This window comes from Lycorma delicatula, chromosome 3, assembly GCF_047948215.1.
Source record: "Lycorma delicatula isolate Av1 chromosome 3, ASM4794821v1, whole genome shotgun sequence".
NCBI classification, from domain to species: domain Eukaryota; kingdom Metazoa; phylum Arthropoda; class Insecta; order Hemiptera; family Fulgoridae; genus Lycorma; species Lycorma delicatula.
The window spans coordinates 45,368,755-45,385,108 of NC_134457.1; the positions used below are offsets into that span (position 1 = coordinate 45,368,755).

Here is a 16,354-nt window from a genome sequence, read left to right on the forward strand (position 1 = left end):
TAAATTTAACATTTCTGCAGACCAAATGTTTCCCGTAACTGAAAAACTTTCTCAACTTGAGCAGAGATGTACCAGGCAAACATCACAAACTCAACCATTTTAGAAATATTGCAAAATGAAATATTGATTTGAAACACCTTAAAAATTGCTTTCCACTTCTTTTCAATAGTACCTGGTACTTTTTCAAGACTTGAACCACAACCTACTCTTTGGTTTTGAATTATGTGGTTCAACATTTTACGTTCATCAATATTTACGGAATCTTTTATAATTTCATTAACAACTTTTGCACTCTCTTCTAAATCAGACCAAACAGTTTCAGTTCGTAAATTTATCCACTGAAACTTACTAACTTTATTAAAACTGGTTCTCCGCAACTCTTAAGTATTGGATACTAGAATTGTAAAAATTGCCTACGCTTGAGAATTTTTGTTCCTGAACATCATTATTTTCTTTTAGAGTGCATAGTAATTCTTTGGCAGATGATGGTATAAATTTGTGGGCATTTCTTTCCTGAAGTTGACAAATTAATTTAGAATATGTTTGAAATGCTTCTGTTGCTGTGATAGAATCGGCTTCAAATTTCAGAACTACATTATTAAATAACTGTAGAGCACCATATAACAATTTCAAAAACAGTTCACTTTCTAGATTTTCAAAAAAATCAAATAATAATTTTGCACATTTGTCACAAGGTAAGTATGATTTTTTTTAATCAGAAATGGAAAGAATTCTTTCTATTGCAGGTAAAACTAAGGAACCTTGTGCTGCTATGAGATAATACCTTTTTGTAATCTGTTTATACAAACTCACAGAACTCTTTAAGTTTCGTTACTCTTACTGTATATATGTGAAAATATTTATAAATTTTTATAACAATAACATCTATGTTCAGGGGTAGAGAGAGAATCAAATGCTGTTTGTGTATAATGTGGGCTGAACAACTAATTCCTAAAATAGGTTTATTTAAATCACTTTGAACTTTTCTAAACACATTTTCATTCCCCTTTCTCTTCACACCACCAAAATTACTGTTAGTGTTATCAGCAGAATAACAAACCAACTTTTCTTCAAGTTTGTATTTTTTCATATACTACAAAAGATACAGAGTCAAAATTTGAGTAGTTTCATGTGACACTTCTTCAAAATTTAAAAATTTAACTTGAATTTCCTCCTCCAGACTGAAATATCTTACAACAATCAGGGAAAGTTTTACTTCACTTCTGTTTGAGCTATCCATCGTTACTGTTACATAATTAATGTTTTCCAAAGATGGAACACATTATCAAATACATATGGCGAAATAACATTAAAAATAATTACCTTGGTTATGGTTATAGCAGATGAAAATTTTAGGTCATATAACTTCTTAACCACTTTAGATGTGCAGTCTGATGTTTTGAAACTGAGTTCGTGTCTAGCAGTGTGGTATGAAAATGTAGCTTCTTTAGTAGTGTACTATTATTGTTATTCTCATCTTTGGCTTTAAAAAAATCTCTTATGTTTGCTGAAGCAGTAGCATTAACAGCACTCCTATATTTAGATGTTTTCACGTGGTCTTCAATTTCACCCTTTCCTTAATGTGCAACAGAAAATTCTCCAGTACAGTGTGCAATAAACACGTTCATTGTTACTGTCATTACACAATTTCAAAAATTTGTATTCCTGTTGCGGTTAACATTAAACACACTTTCTTTTGCCCATTGCTAAACAATGGGACAAAAAACAAATAGAGATAAAATTATTAAAAATGTGTAGATGAGTTACTTCACACACAAAAACAACATAAACACATGCCCCTGTTGTGTTGCCAATGTCAGCTAAGAGATGCATGGCCATAAGAGAATGTTTAAAAACACGATGTCAAACATATAAGTATTAAAATTAAACAAAATCCTTGCCAGTCATAAAATTCTCAAACCCCGGACAGCACTAAAAAACCAGGACTGTCTGGGCTAATCTTGGACATATGATAAGCCTAACCATGGTAGTCATACTCTCTTCCCTTACCAGTTTTATACAGACTTTATGTACATGCCCTTTACTTACAGGCAGCAACCCAGTAATATAAATTGCTGCTTTCAGTATAATTTGTAGTTTGTTTGTTTTGTAATAGTAACCTTTTGTGAAAATACATTATTTTTGGAAAATATTGTAATACTGTTGGTGGCTCATATACTTGTTTGTTAAGTGCTATTTATTTAATATCACCAAGTGTGTTACTGACTTTTTCTGTATCTTGTCTTGTCTAGAAATATGCTTAGGTAGTCATTAACCATTAACCAGATGGTTTACCGAAGGTGCACCATTATTACAGGTTATGATCTTTGTTAAATTGCCTATTATATATATGGCTATGTGAAACAAATGGAATTTGTGCTGCGTGGGATGGTTAGATTGTGGAAGTTTAAAAGTTAGAAAAATGTTATTTATTCTGATCTCATTTGAATTTAACAACACAATGCCATATTAAACTCATCATACAGCATTTATCAAGGTAAATATTAGCAAATATCAGCTAAGTTATAAAAATTTCTTCCAGAAGCCATGCTTCAAATATAAATGATGAGAAAACATTTTCACATGAGTTCTGCTGATTATTTTGATGACAATACTTTCATGTATTGTGCAGAATCTCAATGACATTGGCACAGCCAAAGTGCATCAGACATTTCACTAAGCATGCATAATCACAACCAATCATCTGCTTTGTTTGATTTAGCTGACAAGGGCAGGTGGTCTGCTTTCAGCAGAAATTATTGATGCACTTTTGCAGGGAATCCCTTCTCTAAATTCAAGATAGCAATGGTGTCATTCCGGTTCATCTAAACCAAAAAATTCATACAAGCCCAGACATGGCAACTATATTCTGGGACCCAAAGGGTAAGCTTTTGATTGATTTCATGGAACCTGGACCATTTAGTACAGGTCTACTGTGAAACACTTTTTAAACTGCATGCCATTCAAAATCAACAACAGAGAATGCTGATATCAGGAATTGTTCTTCACAATAAAATGCACATCCACACATGGTTACATGCACAATAGAAACTATTCAAAAATTCGGATGTAAGATCCTTAACATAAGGATCCAACATTGGGTCATACATCTAAATTGTTTCAGCCATTGAACTGCTACAGTAGAATAAAATTACATTTAAATACATTACTCCTTTTTAGACAGTTGTGTGTACTTAAGAAAAAAGTCACAGACTCAAATCCAGGACTTCTATATTATATCTAACTCTGAATGTAGATACACAAATAAGTGATTTGAACACTCAAAAATTTTCTACTTGTAAGTGGGTAGTTGCGATTTTGGATTCTAAATAGGGATTTTTTTTTGTATTATTGATGCAAAAACAAGCATCAATAAAATTCGTTTTAAGCAACCACCTGCCTTTGAAAGCTTCTTTTGGTTTGCTTGGTCGCTTCTAAAAACATATTAAATTATGACCAAAAATTACTGAGGTGCACTTATACTTTTATATATTGTACTGAATCACAACACTAGTTATCACAGAATCGATGTCATGAAGTATTGTGAGTATGGTGTTAAAGTAAAACAATAACTTTTTTCTCTAAATACTTCTTTCACAAATACAAAACAACCAACCCTAATTTGTCTTTACATTTAAATCCCAAAATTGTAAATAGTAAGTTTTTGACTCTTTTAAAACCTATTCTGAAAAAAACAAAGCCTTTTTAAGATTACTTTTCAGTTTTTATATATGAAGAAGTTCAATAGTTGTAAGATGACTAGAGAAAAACAATTAGTAAAATGTGCATACATAGTTGCTTTACTAGCTGCTGCTCCTTGTTTTTGTAGCACGTTATTTCCAGGGACAAAATCTCCAAAACTAATTACATATATCTCTCTATTCCTGTGTTTTGCTTCATCCTTTCCTATAAAATCAACTCTGCTAAAAATGTTGTGCATTAAAAGAATTACCTTATGACAACCATATACTAACAAAAATTTTCACTATGAAAAGTGGTTACAAACAAATAATATTACTTCTTTTGTTGATTACACGTATTGGAACGAATTTTACCATATTCATGGAAATACAAGTTTTTGCAGTTTCAGGAATTAAATGAGAAGAAGACTTATATTAACTATTATTCTCTTCTATGTTTAATACTTTATATTCTTATCTTTTCCACAAAATTGATTTTAATTATCAAAATTCATGTTGATGGTTTTTAATCTTTAAAAATGTCAACTATGCTTACATTGGTACTGGAACTGCAATACTCATCCTATATAAAGTTAAAGCGGTATGAAATTATCAGCCAGACTGTGGAAAAGTGAACAGTTTCAAGTGGATAATTCTGACAATATTTTGTATACCAATGAAGCTTCCATTATCTAGATATGAGTACACAGAGCTCACATTTACAGTCTGCCAACAGCTAAACATCCAAATGTCGTACATGAAATTCCTCTATTTGACCAGTTGATTGGGATGTAGATTACAATACCCTGAATAGCCAGCCCAATATTCTTTGCAGAAACAATACCCAGCTCATTTTATTGTGCAGTCATTAAGCATTTCATGGGAGAGCTAACAAAATCAATAATGCTCATATTCAACAAGACAGTACAACAGCCTAAGGATTTTAAAAGATGTTTGGGAAGATACACACCAAATTTTATTAAATTTCAACTCGCTCTAAAAATTTATAATCTTTATTGAACAGAACAAAATGACTTGTCAAAGCAAAATTAAGTGAAAATAATAGTGCATTTGTCCAAAGTTTCAATCAGGCCTTACCATTTGGCCAATACTTTCAATATAATTATTTTTAATATTTCATTAAAATTGAGTGCTGATTACCACTATTATCATGAACTTAATTGCAACTAAATTAAAAAAAATCAACTGATTATGGGCATATTGAGCTGCTTTTTTTTATTGAAACAAAGTTCACATTCCTACAACTCACATTTTCATATACAGAATGTATAAAAAACGTGAGTAATGTTATTTTAAGGCTGCTGTAATAAAAAAATATAAATGAAGTTAACTTAGATCGACACAAAATGTTGCCAGTCAGATTTGTCAATTGTAACTGAAAGTGTCACATTTGATTCATAAACAAGCATCTGGCAAGAATTTTTTGTTGTCATTCACTAAAAAGTATTATGCAAAGATAAAAAATTTAAACATTTGATCTACAATGGCCAGTATACCCCACCCCTACATGATAGAAGTTATAAACAGATATCACCATAAGAATAGCTCGCTACAAAGCTGTAGAGGGGAAGAATTTTGTAAATTTTCAGGTAGAATGGTATGATGCAAGTCTTATTAAATAATTTTAGACCAAAAACATTTAAAATTAAATACCATGAGAACTTAAACATCAACTGACATAGACATTCAATTTAATGTTGTAAAAGATTATTGTGTATTAATAGTCAAACCTCCCTAAATCAAATCTTTACTTTGTTCCCTTGAAATAACCTCCTTCATTCAAAAAATTCAAGGACTTTATATACATATTTCTTTGATGAAAACGTTTTCAATAATGAATTTATTTACATACTGTACACGATTTCCAAAGAAGCATTAATAGCAGTAATTCACTTTGATAGTGTACAGCGATCATTAGTGTGACAGAATTTCATCACACTGCAAGCCTAGTGTTAATCAACTTCAGATTTATTTTTATCGCTAGCGTAGTCAAAATTCTCTACAACAAAGTTGTGTGTGAAAATATAGCAGATGGCAGGAAAACTTGTACAACTATGTTACAGGCTGTACATTTCACTGACAAAGCGTGGAAAATTGTTTCTGAGCAGACATTCACTGCCCAGAAAAAATTGTTAATTGTGCTGCGCTTCAGACTTGTGGATTTTCATCTGGAAAAAATTAAGATGAATTTGCAGATCCTTTCTCAATTTCAGAAGAATGTAGTGTAATTGTATGGACAAAATTCCTGCAATCCAACCAGTAATGATTCCGATGAAGGTGAAACAGAAAAAGTAGAAATTAACAATTACAGCAAAAGACATGAAATAATACCTTTGAAAGTTCAAGTAGAGATGGTGCATTAGTGAAGATTGAAAATGCCCTCTACTTTCAAATCTGCCAGAAGAGAACTCAAAAAAAAAATTAGTTTTGTACTGTATTACATTTAAAAAAAAAATATTTACTTAATACTACACACATTTTGTCTTTACTGTACATTAGTATGTCAGTACATTATTATAGATAACTAAACTAAACTCTACCAGGTGTGTAAGAGAATATGAAACCAGAATTTTTGTTATGAAAATTATAAAAAAGATTTTATTTGAAATATTGTCCGTTGCTAGCTATACATTTTTCCTATCTCTCTGACAATTTATGAATGCCATGCCAAAAAAACTTGCTCTTTTAAGGCAAACCAGATATTGAGCCATTTTCATAAGTAAAGCAGCGCTGCTCAGCAAGTTTGTGTCCCATCAATGCAAATAATTAGTAGTCTGATGAGTAAACTGCATGCGAAAGTATTTCCTTACTGAATGCGTCAATCGTTTCCTTGACTGGTTTTGCTGTATGCGATGGTTGCATACACTACAGAAGCAAAATCACTGTTGCTTTTTTGATATTCTGGTCATTTTTCATGTAATCCTTGATTCAAGTCTATCATTTGTTGTCGGTAGTGTTCAGTATCAACAATTTTGGCAGCTCAGAATAAATCACACCAAATACAGAGTACTGTCTTCTTTCCATAGCAATTTGGCCTTGAAATCAATGTCTATGGTTTGCCTGGAGTTACCCATGATCTTTTACGCTTAGGATTCTCAAAATATATCTACTTTTCATCATCTGTCACAATTCGATGGAGAAATGACTTTTCTTTTGTACCTGGCAGGCAGCATTTCACAAGTGGTTTTACTGTTTTCTTGCAGTCTTACATTCAGTTCATGCGGAACCCATTTTTCCATGGCTTTCAAACATATCGAGACGACTTCTTGTGTTACAATTAATTGATCTTTGGTAGTAATAGATCTTTAATTGAACTTTTTTGGTAGTCTTCCACATTCTTAGTTTCTCACATTAAAATCGTCACTTTTGAATTTTTAAATCACTCAAAGCACTGTGATTTAACCAAGAGTATGTTCATCATAAGCTTTGACAAGCATTCGATGCGATTTTCTTTAAATGGTAACTGAAAATCAATGCTGTCTGCAAATCATAATTTGTAGGTACAAAACATTTTCAACACTAATTAAAACTATGCTGTTATGTGAAACTTGTACTGTTGGGAGTTGAAAATCTTTGTCAGCTGTCAAACAAAGAAAATGGCACAAATGATGTGAGTTTGACAGTAACACAACACAGACAGCTAGGGCCATCTATGGGCAAATTCCAGTTTCATATTTACTCACCTGGTAAATTTATATAACTCGTGTCATACACCATCTTCCTACTTAAAAGATTCAATGTGTAAGATAAAAATTTCAAACACCATAAAGTAGTAATTTTATAACTATGTACTGGTCAAACTGCTCATAAATCAACTATGTTATGCTAGTTAAATAAACTAGCATACAACTTTTGGCACACTTGTGTAGAGAAATACAGTGTGTAAATAATACTTATATTTTTAAATTCTTTATTAATAAAAGAAAACAAAACACCTGACAAAACTTGGAAGGAACCCATTAAGAAAACATACATTTCCCTTATTCAAAAAGAAAATAACATTTCTTCCTACTATAATAGTTTTAAAAATTTTAAATTATCTAATTCTTTCCCATTAAAGGACAATTTTACTGTATATAAACATGCTTAATATACTTTTTTTTTTGTCTACAGTCATTTGACTGGTTTGATGCAGCTCTCAAAGATTCCCTATCTAGTGCTAGTTAATATACATCCATCATTTATTATATATCAGCAAATCAAGTGTGACTTTAGTAAAACAAATTTGTAACATATATCAGCCTTTACACAATAATCTGGCTTTGGTGTTAGATATCTAATTCCACTCTGTGACCACTTACATATAGCTAGTAAACTATCTCTTGACTATCTTGAGGTTTCCAGGTTCAAGTCCTATCAGTTACAGCATTTCATATTATATATATATATGACAAAAAACTATTAAAAATTGTTATAGATAAGGCTTCAGCCTGTTGTAATCTGTGACATTGATCTACAGCGGAGAAGTTGTTTAATTTAATCAACGTCATAGTGGTTATAATAGATGTCCGCTGCATTGTTTTTCTCAAGATAGTCAAAACAGGCTTTCACTGTATATTTAACACATACATAAACAACTGAGGCAAAACAAAATGATCAAAAAACAGACTTAAGGTAAAAATTAAAAAACAAAATATTTAACAATGTTTTTATTCCATTTTAAAATTTATCAATCGTAATATATTACTTTTGCCATGGGCACGGATATACAGAACTTACGAATAAAATAATAAAAAAAAAATATTATGAAAAATTAAAAAAAAGAGCATCTTTAAATCTTCTTTGATGAATAAATCACAATTGAACTTCTTTGAGAACTGCAGAGACTGACACAATAAACATCAACAACAAATAATAATTAATTCTGAACATAACTGTAGTGATGAACCCCCCCCACAATATATACAAAAAAGTAATAAAAATATAAGTTCAATAAAGATAAGTTCTGTTGACGCCCGCATCGTCTGCAATGTGATGACTTATAATTTGTCAAGATATTGTGCAAGGTCTGGCAATCCTTCTTTGAGTCCTTTCCTTTTTCTTGTGTCCTGAAATTGACAAAAAAAACCATTAAATTGAAAGTCAAAGTATGCATAATGTAAGTACAAAATCTTACAACAAATAATATACATAAAGAAATCCCCAAAGGTAGAAAATTATTTGAATAGCTTTACATCCTAATGGCCCAAAAAAATAAACTGCACAATTGTTTGCCATTGTAAAATTTCAACTATGTAACTAAGTCCTCACAATAAAATCCTGTAAGCAAAATAATATGTATATATATATATATATATATATATATATATATGAACATCCCTCAACAAAAATCAAATTGCAACTTATATTTAACTTAATGCGAAAACCAAGTAAAACATTCATAGAATGAAATAGCCATAGAAAGTCTAGTTTTAATCCTGTAAATTTATTACACACAATGAAATTTATGTTTTGAGTTCATTAATATGTATAAAAAATATTTTAATTCAGCAAATTTCTGTATTTATTAGTGGTCTAAATAATCTGATATGTTGCTTATTATTTTTTTTATTACCCATTTATCTGAAGCAAAAAACCTCTTTGAGGAGCTATGTTTTATAGATCTTAAATAGGTTTTTCATATCAAATATTTTCTTTTTTCTTTTACTGCTGTTTGTTCCCCTATTCAGGCTGTAATTACAAAAACCATTACAAGCCTAAACTCTAAGAACAAATTACTTTTCCCACAGTGTGCAAAATACTCCACAAATTAATTTATAAATTAGAGCATTGAATGATGTGGGGGTAAAAATAAACCATTTATGAAGAATCAGTCACAGGCTTATATCAATTTTTTAAAAACACTACCACCAAAAACAAAAAAAATTACACTGACATTGTACTTCAAAATGAGTTAACAACAAATAATAAATCATACCTGCACAACATTGTATGGCCTGGTTCCAATATCAAGTGGGTCTCCAGGAAGAATCTGCCAGTGGTCAAACACACATTGTGGGAATGCTTGTCCTCCTGTATTGCTACGAAGATCTGCAGTAAAACCTGTAAAATTAAAAAACAATTATGTTTCACATGATTATTTTTATTAAAATGTAGTTATGTAAAGTGATTATTGTATTTTAAAAATATCAGTACTTCAAACAACTGACTAATGCTGCAGGATATAAAACTTACAAGGTGGTGATTTAACATTAACTGATCTGAATGCCAGGACCTGCTTTCTAGGTTTATTTTGATGTTTAATTGAAGAAACCATCTCAGAAATTGTGATCCAAGACTAATAAGAGAACCTGTTGAATTCAGAAATTGTATGTTTTCATTTTCATGTTGTTAATATTTTGTGAGGTGATCCAACAATGATAATATATGTCCATTATCCCTTCAATTTTTCACAATTTCAAAAAATAAATCTAATACTACTGCTTTGTAAGAACACAGACTTAAGACTTAATCAAATATTTCATTTCAGGACTTTCAGCTGAGAAATCAATGTTAACTCTTTCATCATTTAAAAAAATATTATCACACAAATACAGGAAATAAAAACTATGTCTGAAAACTACGATTAACAGAATACCACACTTTACCTATGAAAAACATTTGAATCTAAAAAAAAAACTACAAAACAATTTTACAAAATACATTTGTTAGGGTGCAATGTGTGCAATTTTTTTTTTTGAAATGGTAACCACCAATACACAAACCAATTTATAAGAAAAAAAAATTATTAGAATAAATTATATAAAATATTGTCATAAAAATTATAAATGAATAAAAATATGCAAAAAAAGATCACACAAAAATCAATAAGATTAATTTACTTATTTGTAATTTAACACGTTATTTGTTTTATTTACACTATGAAGTGCAGGACAAGTAAAGAGATTTTTATTTTATTATCTATTATCTACAAAGAAAACAAAGGAACTGACATGTTTAAATAATTGCAGATGAGTGGTAATTAAAGCAATAAGATTTTTACAGGAACCAAGAAAACTACAATACACAACTGAGTATATACATTAACAGAAATCCAGCATCTCTTATATGGTGGAGTTTTTACTGGTAAAAATCTAAAACTCTATCTCAAAAAGTGGTAGGTAGTGTTAACTTACTATGTAATTTTTATACAATGAAAATAGTTACCGAATGATTCGTTTACAGGCAGGTATGCTTTAACAACAAACATCGGTGTTCCGGCGACTTGCATTTCTTCAAATACATGACCTCTTCTTCTATTTAATACTCCATAAATACCTCCAACAGCAACTTCAGGGCACTATTAAAAAAAAAAATTATTAAACTGTTTAGAGAAGTTATTTTCTCTTAAAACCATTCAATTTACAGCAGGAAAAGAAATCACAAGAAAATATAAGAATTTAAAAATATTAGATCAAGCGTGAAATAAAATATAATTATATAAAATAAATTGTACAAGTATAAAAAATTTCTGTTAACAGTGTTAGTCTGATCAAAAACACAGTTTGTAAATTAAAAATAAACATAATTACCTGAATTTCACACAAATAAACAGGTTCCATTAATCTCGGGCTAGCTGTTAACACACATGCATACAAACATCGTCTAGTAGTTGGAATGATCTGACCACCACCTCTGTGAATTGCATCAGCATGTAAAGTAACATCATAAATGTTAAACCTAACGCCTCGCATATTTTCTTCTGATAAAACACCCTGTAACACAGTTAATCCAAATTAAGAACTTATTTATTATTTACTATGTAAAAAAATATTTCAGTCTAAATAATATTAATTAAAAAAGTTATAACCCATACAAACAGGGTAAAAAAAAACCCAGGAATATTTAAAAACAAGTCAAATAAATGTAGTTCCATAAGAAGAATGGGGATAACTCCCCCCCTTTAGCACTTAACTTTCAAAAATCCCGCTCTTACTCATGGAAATGTTTCTGTTCTATGAATGATGTTTTTCAGTTTCTTTTAACTAATAACTGATCCTTAGAAAAGTAAACTTAAACTATAATGTAGATGAAAAATTTTACGCTAATGATTATGTTTGTAATAGCCCTCTTACTTATGTGTATTAGCTAAGTAGGAGAACTATTCAGAGTTTGATGTTCTTTGTATTAATGAACAATATACACAAAGAAAATAAATTCATATAAAATAAAAACAGAATAGAATTAAAAATGTAATTTGAGAAAATTCATAATTGCAGCGCATACTGTGGCAGTGAAATTATGCAACATGAATCAAATGCACTAATAACCAAATAAAAAATATATTCAGAAAATAAATTATGCCATACAAATATGTATGGGATAAAATTTTGTGTTTGTATTCTGCCCGTAAAATAACTATTGTCCAATAAATGTTAACTTTTATGAAAAACAAACTAATAATATCTCGTTAACAAAGAATATTGATTAACAGGGCATCTAAACATATTACATAAAATCTATACCTCTTTGGTAGCCCATTGGAAACCAGCGACCACAGAGTCCTTAATTTCATTTAAATACTGTACTCCCTTTGTGCAATCTATGAGCAAATTAGGTCCAGTTCCATCAGGTCCAAAAGCCCATATTTTTCTGGCTTCTGTGACATCATAATCGTATTTTTCACCAAGGTACCTAGCACGGCTCTTGAAGTCATCTCTTGGGTTTACTTCACCCTGTAATTCATAAGCAAATAATACAAAACTACAATTAACACAAGTTATAAATTTGAGAATACATGAATAAAAAAAGGAAATAGCAAGAAATGAGAAATACACAAATTTAATAAAACAGAAAATTATACCAGATTATGCGCAAGTTATTATGTTATAAATATAAAGGAAATATGTTATAAAGTGAACAGGAAAATTGATATTGCCGCAGACTCTGAAATACAGTCATACATTTTTTAAACAATCAAAACATTAAGCCGGCAACATTAAGTTCATAGTTGTTGCTGTGCAGTGATAATGTAATGAATGAAAGAAACGCCCGAAATGGTGTGAAAGGTTTAGAAATAACAGAATTAATCCGTTGATGAAGAACAATCAGGGAGGCCCCTGATAATCACAGAGGACTTGTTGAAATGCGTAGATGAAATCAGAAAAGACAATCACTAAATGATTTCCAACCTGATCCTTCTTTTTCCTGATGTTTCAAGAGCATTGTTAATGACCATTTAGGCTTCAGAAAGATTTGTGCGCATTGGGTGCCGCAAGTCTTAATGGAGTGTTCCAAAAAATCTGAATGGGATCTGCTTTGGAATTTTTGATGTGCTACACAGAAAAATGATGAGTTCCTTAATTCAATTGTTACTGGTGATGAAATGTGGATTTCGTATTACACGCCAGAGAGAAAATGGCAGTCAAGTGAATGAATCATCCTCAATCACCAACCAGACCAACTAAGGTAAAGCCACAGCCATTTGGACGCAAACTGATGACCACAGTCTTTTGGGATTGGTTTGGTATACTGCTGATTTCATGCCATATGGAACGAATATAATTGCAGAAGCCTAGTGGGAAACTCTGAGTTACTGCACGCCATTCAAAATCAGTGATGTCATTGAAAAACATTGATTAACTTTTGAGAATTTCAGCATGAAAAAACAGCCCTTAATGATCAAATTAATAATTTATAATTTTATTTTTGTATGATAGATTCTGCTTAATTTGGTGACAATACATATTTATAAATTAAGTTTAAGAATTAAAGCAAATTGATAACATTTAACAAAACACATGCTTAGTATTTTGATTTATATTTAAGTTGATAATATAATAACATTTAAGAATTGATACCTTTACGGAAAGGTTTATAATTTAGCTAGCTTACAAGTAGATTCGATGATCACATTTAAAAAAAAGTAATGTAAAATAAGTTAAAATTTTCACAAATACTTACATTATCAATATCTTCAGCAAGGCCATCAGGTATAGGAACAGCCTTCATAAATAACCTATTATGTTTATTAGGCGACTTCGATAGACACATCTGATCGGATTCTTCAGAGACTGTTTCACGATATGATACAACAGGATCTGATTTCTTAATAGGAATACATGCATGGTCTTCTTCCAAATCCTTTAAACAAATTTCTAAATGTAATTCTCCAGCTCCAGCAATAATATGCTCTCCTGATTCTTCAATTATACATTGTACCATAGGATCAGATTTTGCAAGACGTTTAAGACCTTAAAAAAAGAATTTTTATAAATTCAAAATATTTTTTTTAAAGAAAATAAATTTTAAACAGTGAGCATAGGTGCAATGTACAGCATCTGACTATAGTAATATTTATTATTTATAAGATAAGACATTTAATAGACAAAATTAAATCATACCTTCCACGAGTTTTGGCAAATCAGCAGGGTTCTTGGGTTCTACAGCAACTCTGACTACAGGGGAGACACTGAATTTCATGACACGCATGTTATGAGCATCTTTGAATGTTGTAATTGTACCAGTTTTAACAAGAAACTGGTCAACACCAACAAGACCACATATGTTACCTGAAAACATTAAAAAATAAAATTACTTTACTACTGCTAATAACATCTTACAGCAGCTAGGTATAATTAAAATCAATATTAACATTCAAAACTTACAACTTAATACATTATATTGGAATTATTAAGTACAGGGTCTGACAAATAACCAAATTTCCCACCGCTGCTGGTGGAGCACTATTAACTGTGGCATGGAGTGGTGAGCATTGTGCTTTCATTATTGAAAGTATTTTAAACATGGTGATTGAGTTATCAATATGCAGCAATTACTTCGTTCATACTTTTGGCTCGGTAGATGCACCATGGTACCCAAGAAGACAATACAGTTACGAGTGTCCAATTTTAGAGCTACCAGTTCAGCTTTGAAGAAACCACCTGGTAGGCCACGAAGTGTTCAAATACTCGAAAATATTGAAACAGTGAGACAAGCAGTTATACAATCACCATGCTGCTGTTATAAATCTCCGATCAGATTGTAAGGAGCATTTTACACAGACTTACAGTTTCATCCTTACAAAATGTGCAGCAGCTGAATGTATGCGACTCGATTAGCCAGCTGTATTGTTTCTTGCCGGGCTGCTCTGGAAAATGATCCGGTGAACTTGACCGAAGTGAAAAAACTCATTTTTATTTATCAGGTTGTTTAAACAAACAAAAAGTTTTGATACTGGGCAGAAAACAACCCCTTACAACTTCAAGAGTGTGTTACAGTTTGGTGCGCAGTTGCTGAATTTTGAATAATTGGGTCATATGTTTTTGAGGAAGAAAGGCAATCAATCAATTACAGTAACTTTTGAATATAATGTAAAAATATTACAAGACTTCTTACTGCAGACTTTATGGACTCTTGACATCAAGCTGAAAATTTATGGTTTTAACAAGATTAGGCCATTGTTCACACAGCAAAATGATCAATGAATTTCCTCAGAGAAATGTTTCCCAGACATTTTATTTCACAAAAGAGGAAAAACCCTATCGCCTACACGGTTACCCAATCTTGCACCATGTGATTTTTTTCTCTGGGGCATCTGAAGGCTGAAATCTTTAAACAAAAGCCACGAAACCCTTGCTCATTTAAAAGCTGCTATCCATCACCGCTGCTAACAAATCACCGCAATACTATTGAAAATGACAAGAGAAGTAATGCAGAATTTCAGGGAAAGGTTAAAAAACTATATAGTGAAGGTGGCATATGAACAACAGAATGTTTGAAATTAATAAAAGATATGAGAAATAAATGGCAAACACTGATCTTTCAGAATATTTTAAGTCTTGTATAATTTTATTGTAATGTCTATTTTAAATTTCAAATCAGGTTGAAGAAAACTTTACTTGCTACTATTTCCATTTCTGAAATTTATAGTTTTTCTTTGTCAGATAATTAAAGTAAAACATATAACATTAATAGTAAACTTTCTTCTTGTAACAGAACAGGATTTTTAAATAAATTTATGGTTATGGAATATGAACTACAAAGAATGATTTTACTAAAAAAAAGATTTAAAAATTATAAATTATATATTTTTTTAATATTTTAATTGCACAAGTTGGAAATCTATTAATACTGACATTCATAAAATAAGTGAATAAACAGACTGATAAGACATTTTGAAAAAAGAGGTAAAGAAATGGCCAATATGAGATGATCTCCAATAAAGATTAAAATATTCATAAAACGTATTTTATATCAAGTTACTTACCACTGGGAACATCTTCAATTGCTTCAACATAACGGCCCATCATAAGAATTGTTCTCTGAATAGCTTTCTCATATAAATCTTCCTTTTTACCAGGTACAAAGTTAGGTCCCATAATTCTAGCTTTCATTCCAGTTGCAACCTGAAAAAAATGTTTAAATAAGAAATATACCTTAAGGGGAGGAAAATGCACTGGAGAATTCTGCTCTCCCAAAACATTTGAACGCGTTTATAAGCAATGTATTTTATAATAACTAAAATGAGTACAGAGACTTCAGGAAGTTTCTATCGTTAAGAAATAACATTTTATGATTAGAATATTTTTTTTTGCATTTTTTCAAAGGTTCCAATTTTTATTTTGTCACCCAGTATACTCAAAACATATACTGTTGTTGCTTGCTAATTGCAACAGAATCAAAATTGAAATGAAACAAAGTAAAGTATTTGCACAACTAAATCATCTGGCTGT

General features: G+C 30.7%; 1 protein-coding gene across 1 annotated transcript in view; it reads right to left on the reverse strand.

The window, feature by feature from the left end:
* Positions 1-8,335: 8,335 nt before the first annotated feature.
* The window catches only part of eEF2 (eukaryotic translation elongation factor 2), a 39,715-nt gene continuing 31,696 nt past the window's right edge, over positions 8,336-16,354 (reverse strand). Inside the window, exons 9-16 of the mRNA XM_075359721.1 lie at positions 15,889-16,027; positions 14,024-14,191; positions 13,584-13,873; positions 12,146-12,355; positions 11,213-11,395; positions 10,848-10,980; positions 9,619-9,743; positions 8,336-8,749 (exon numbers count right to left, since the gene is read on the reverse strand). Of these exons, the coding sequence (XP_075215836.1) occupies positions 8,681-8,749; positions 9,619-9,743; positions 10,848-10,980; positions 11,213-11,395; positions 12,146-12,355; positions 13,584-13,873; positions 14,024-14,191; positions 15,889-16,027 (1,317 nt within the window). The 3' untranslated portion in view covers positions 8,336-8,680. The remainder of the gene's footprint in view (positions 8,750-9,618; positions 9,744-10,847; positions 10,981-11,212; positions 11,396-12,145; positions 12,356-13,583; positions 13,874-14,023; positions 14,192-15,888; positions 16,028-16,354) is intronic.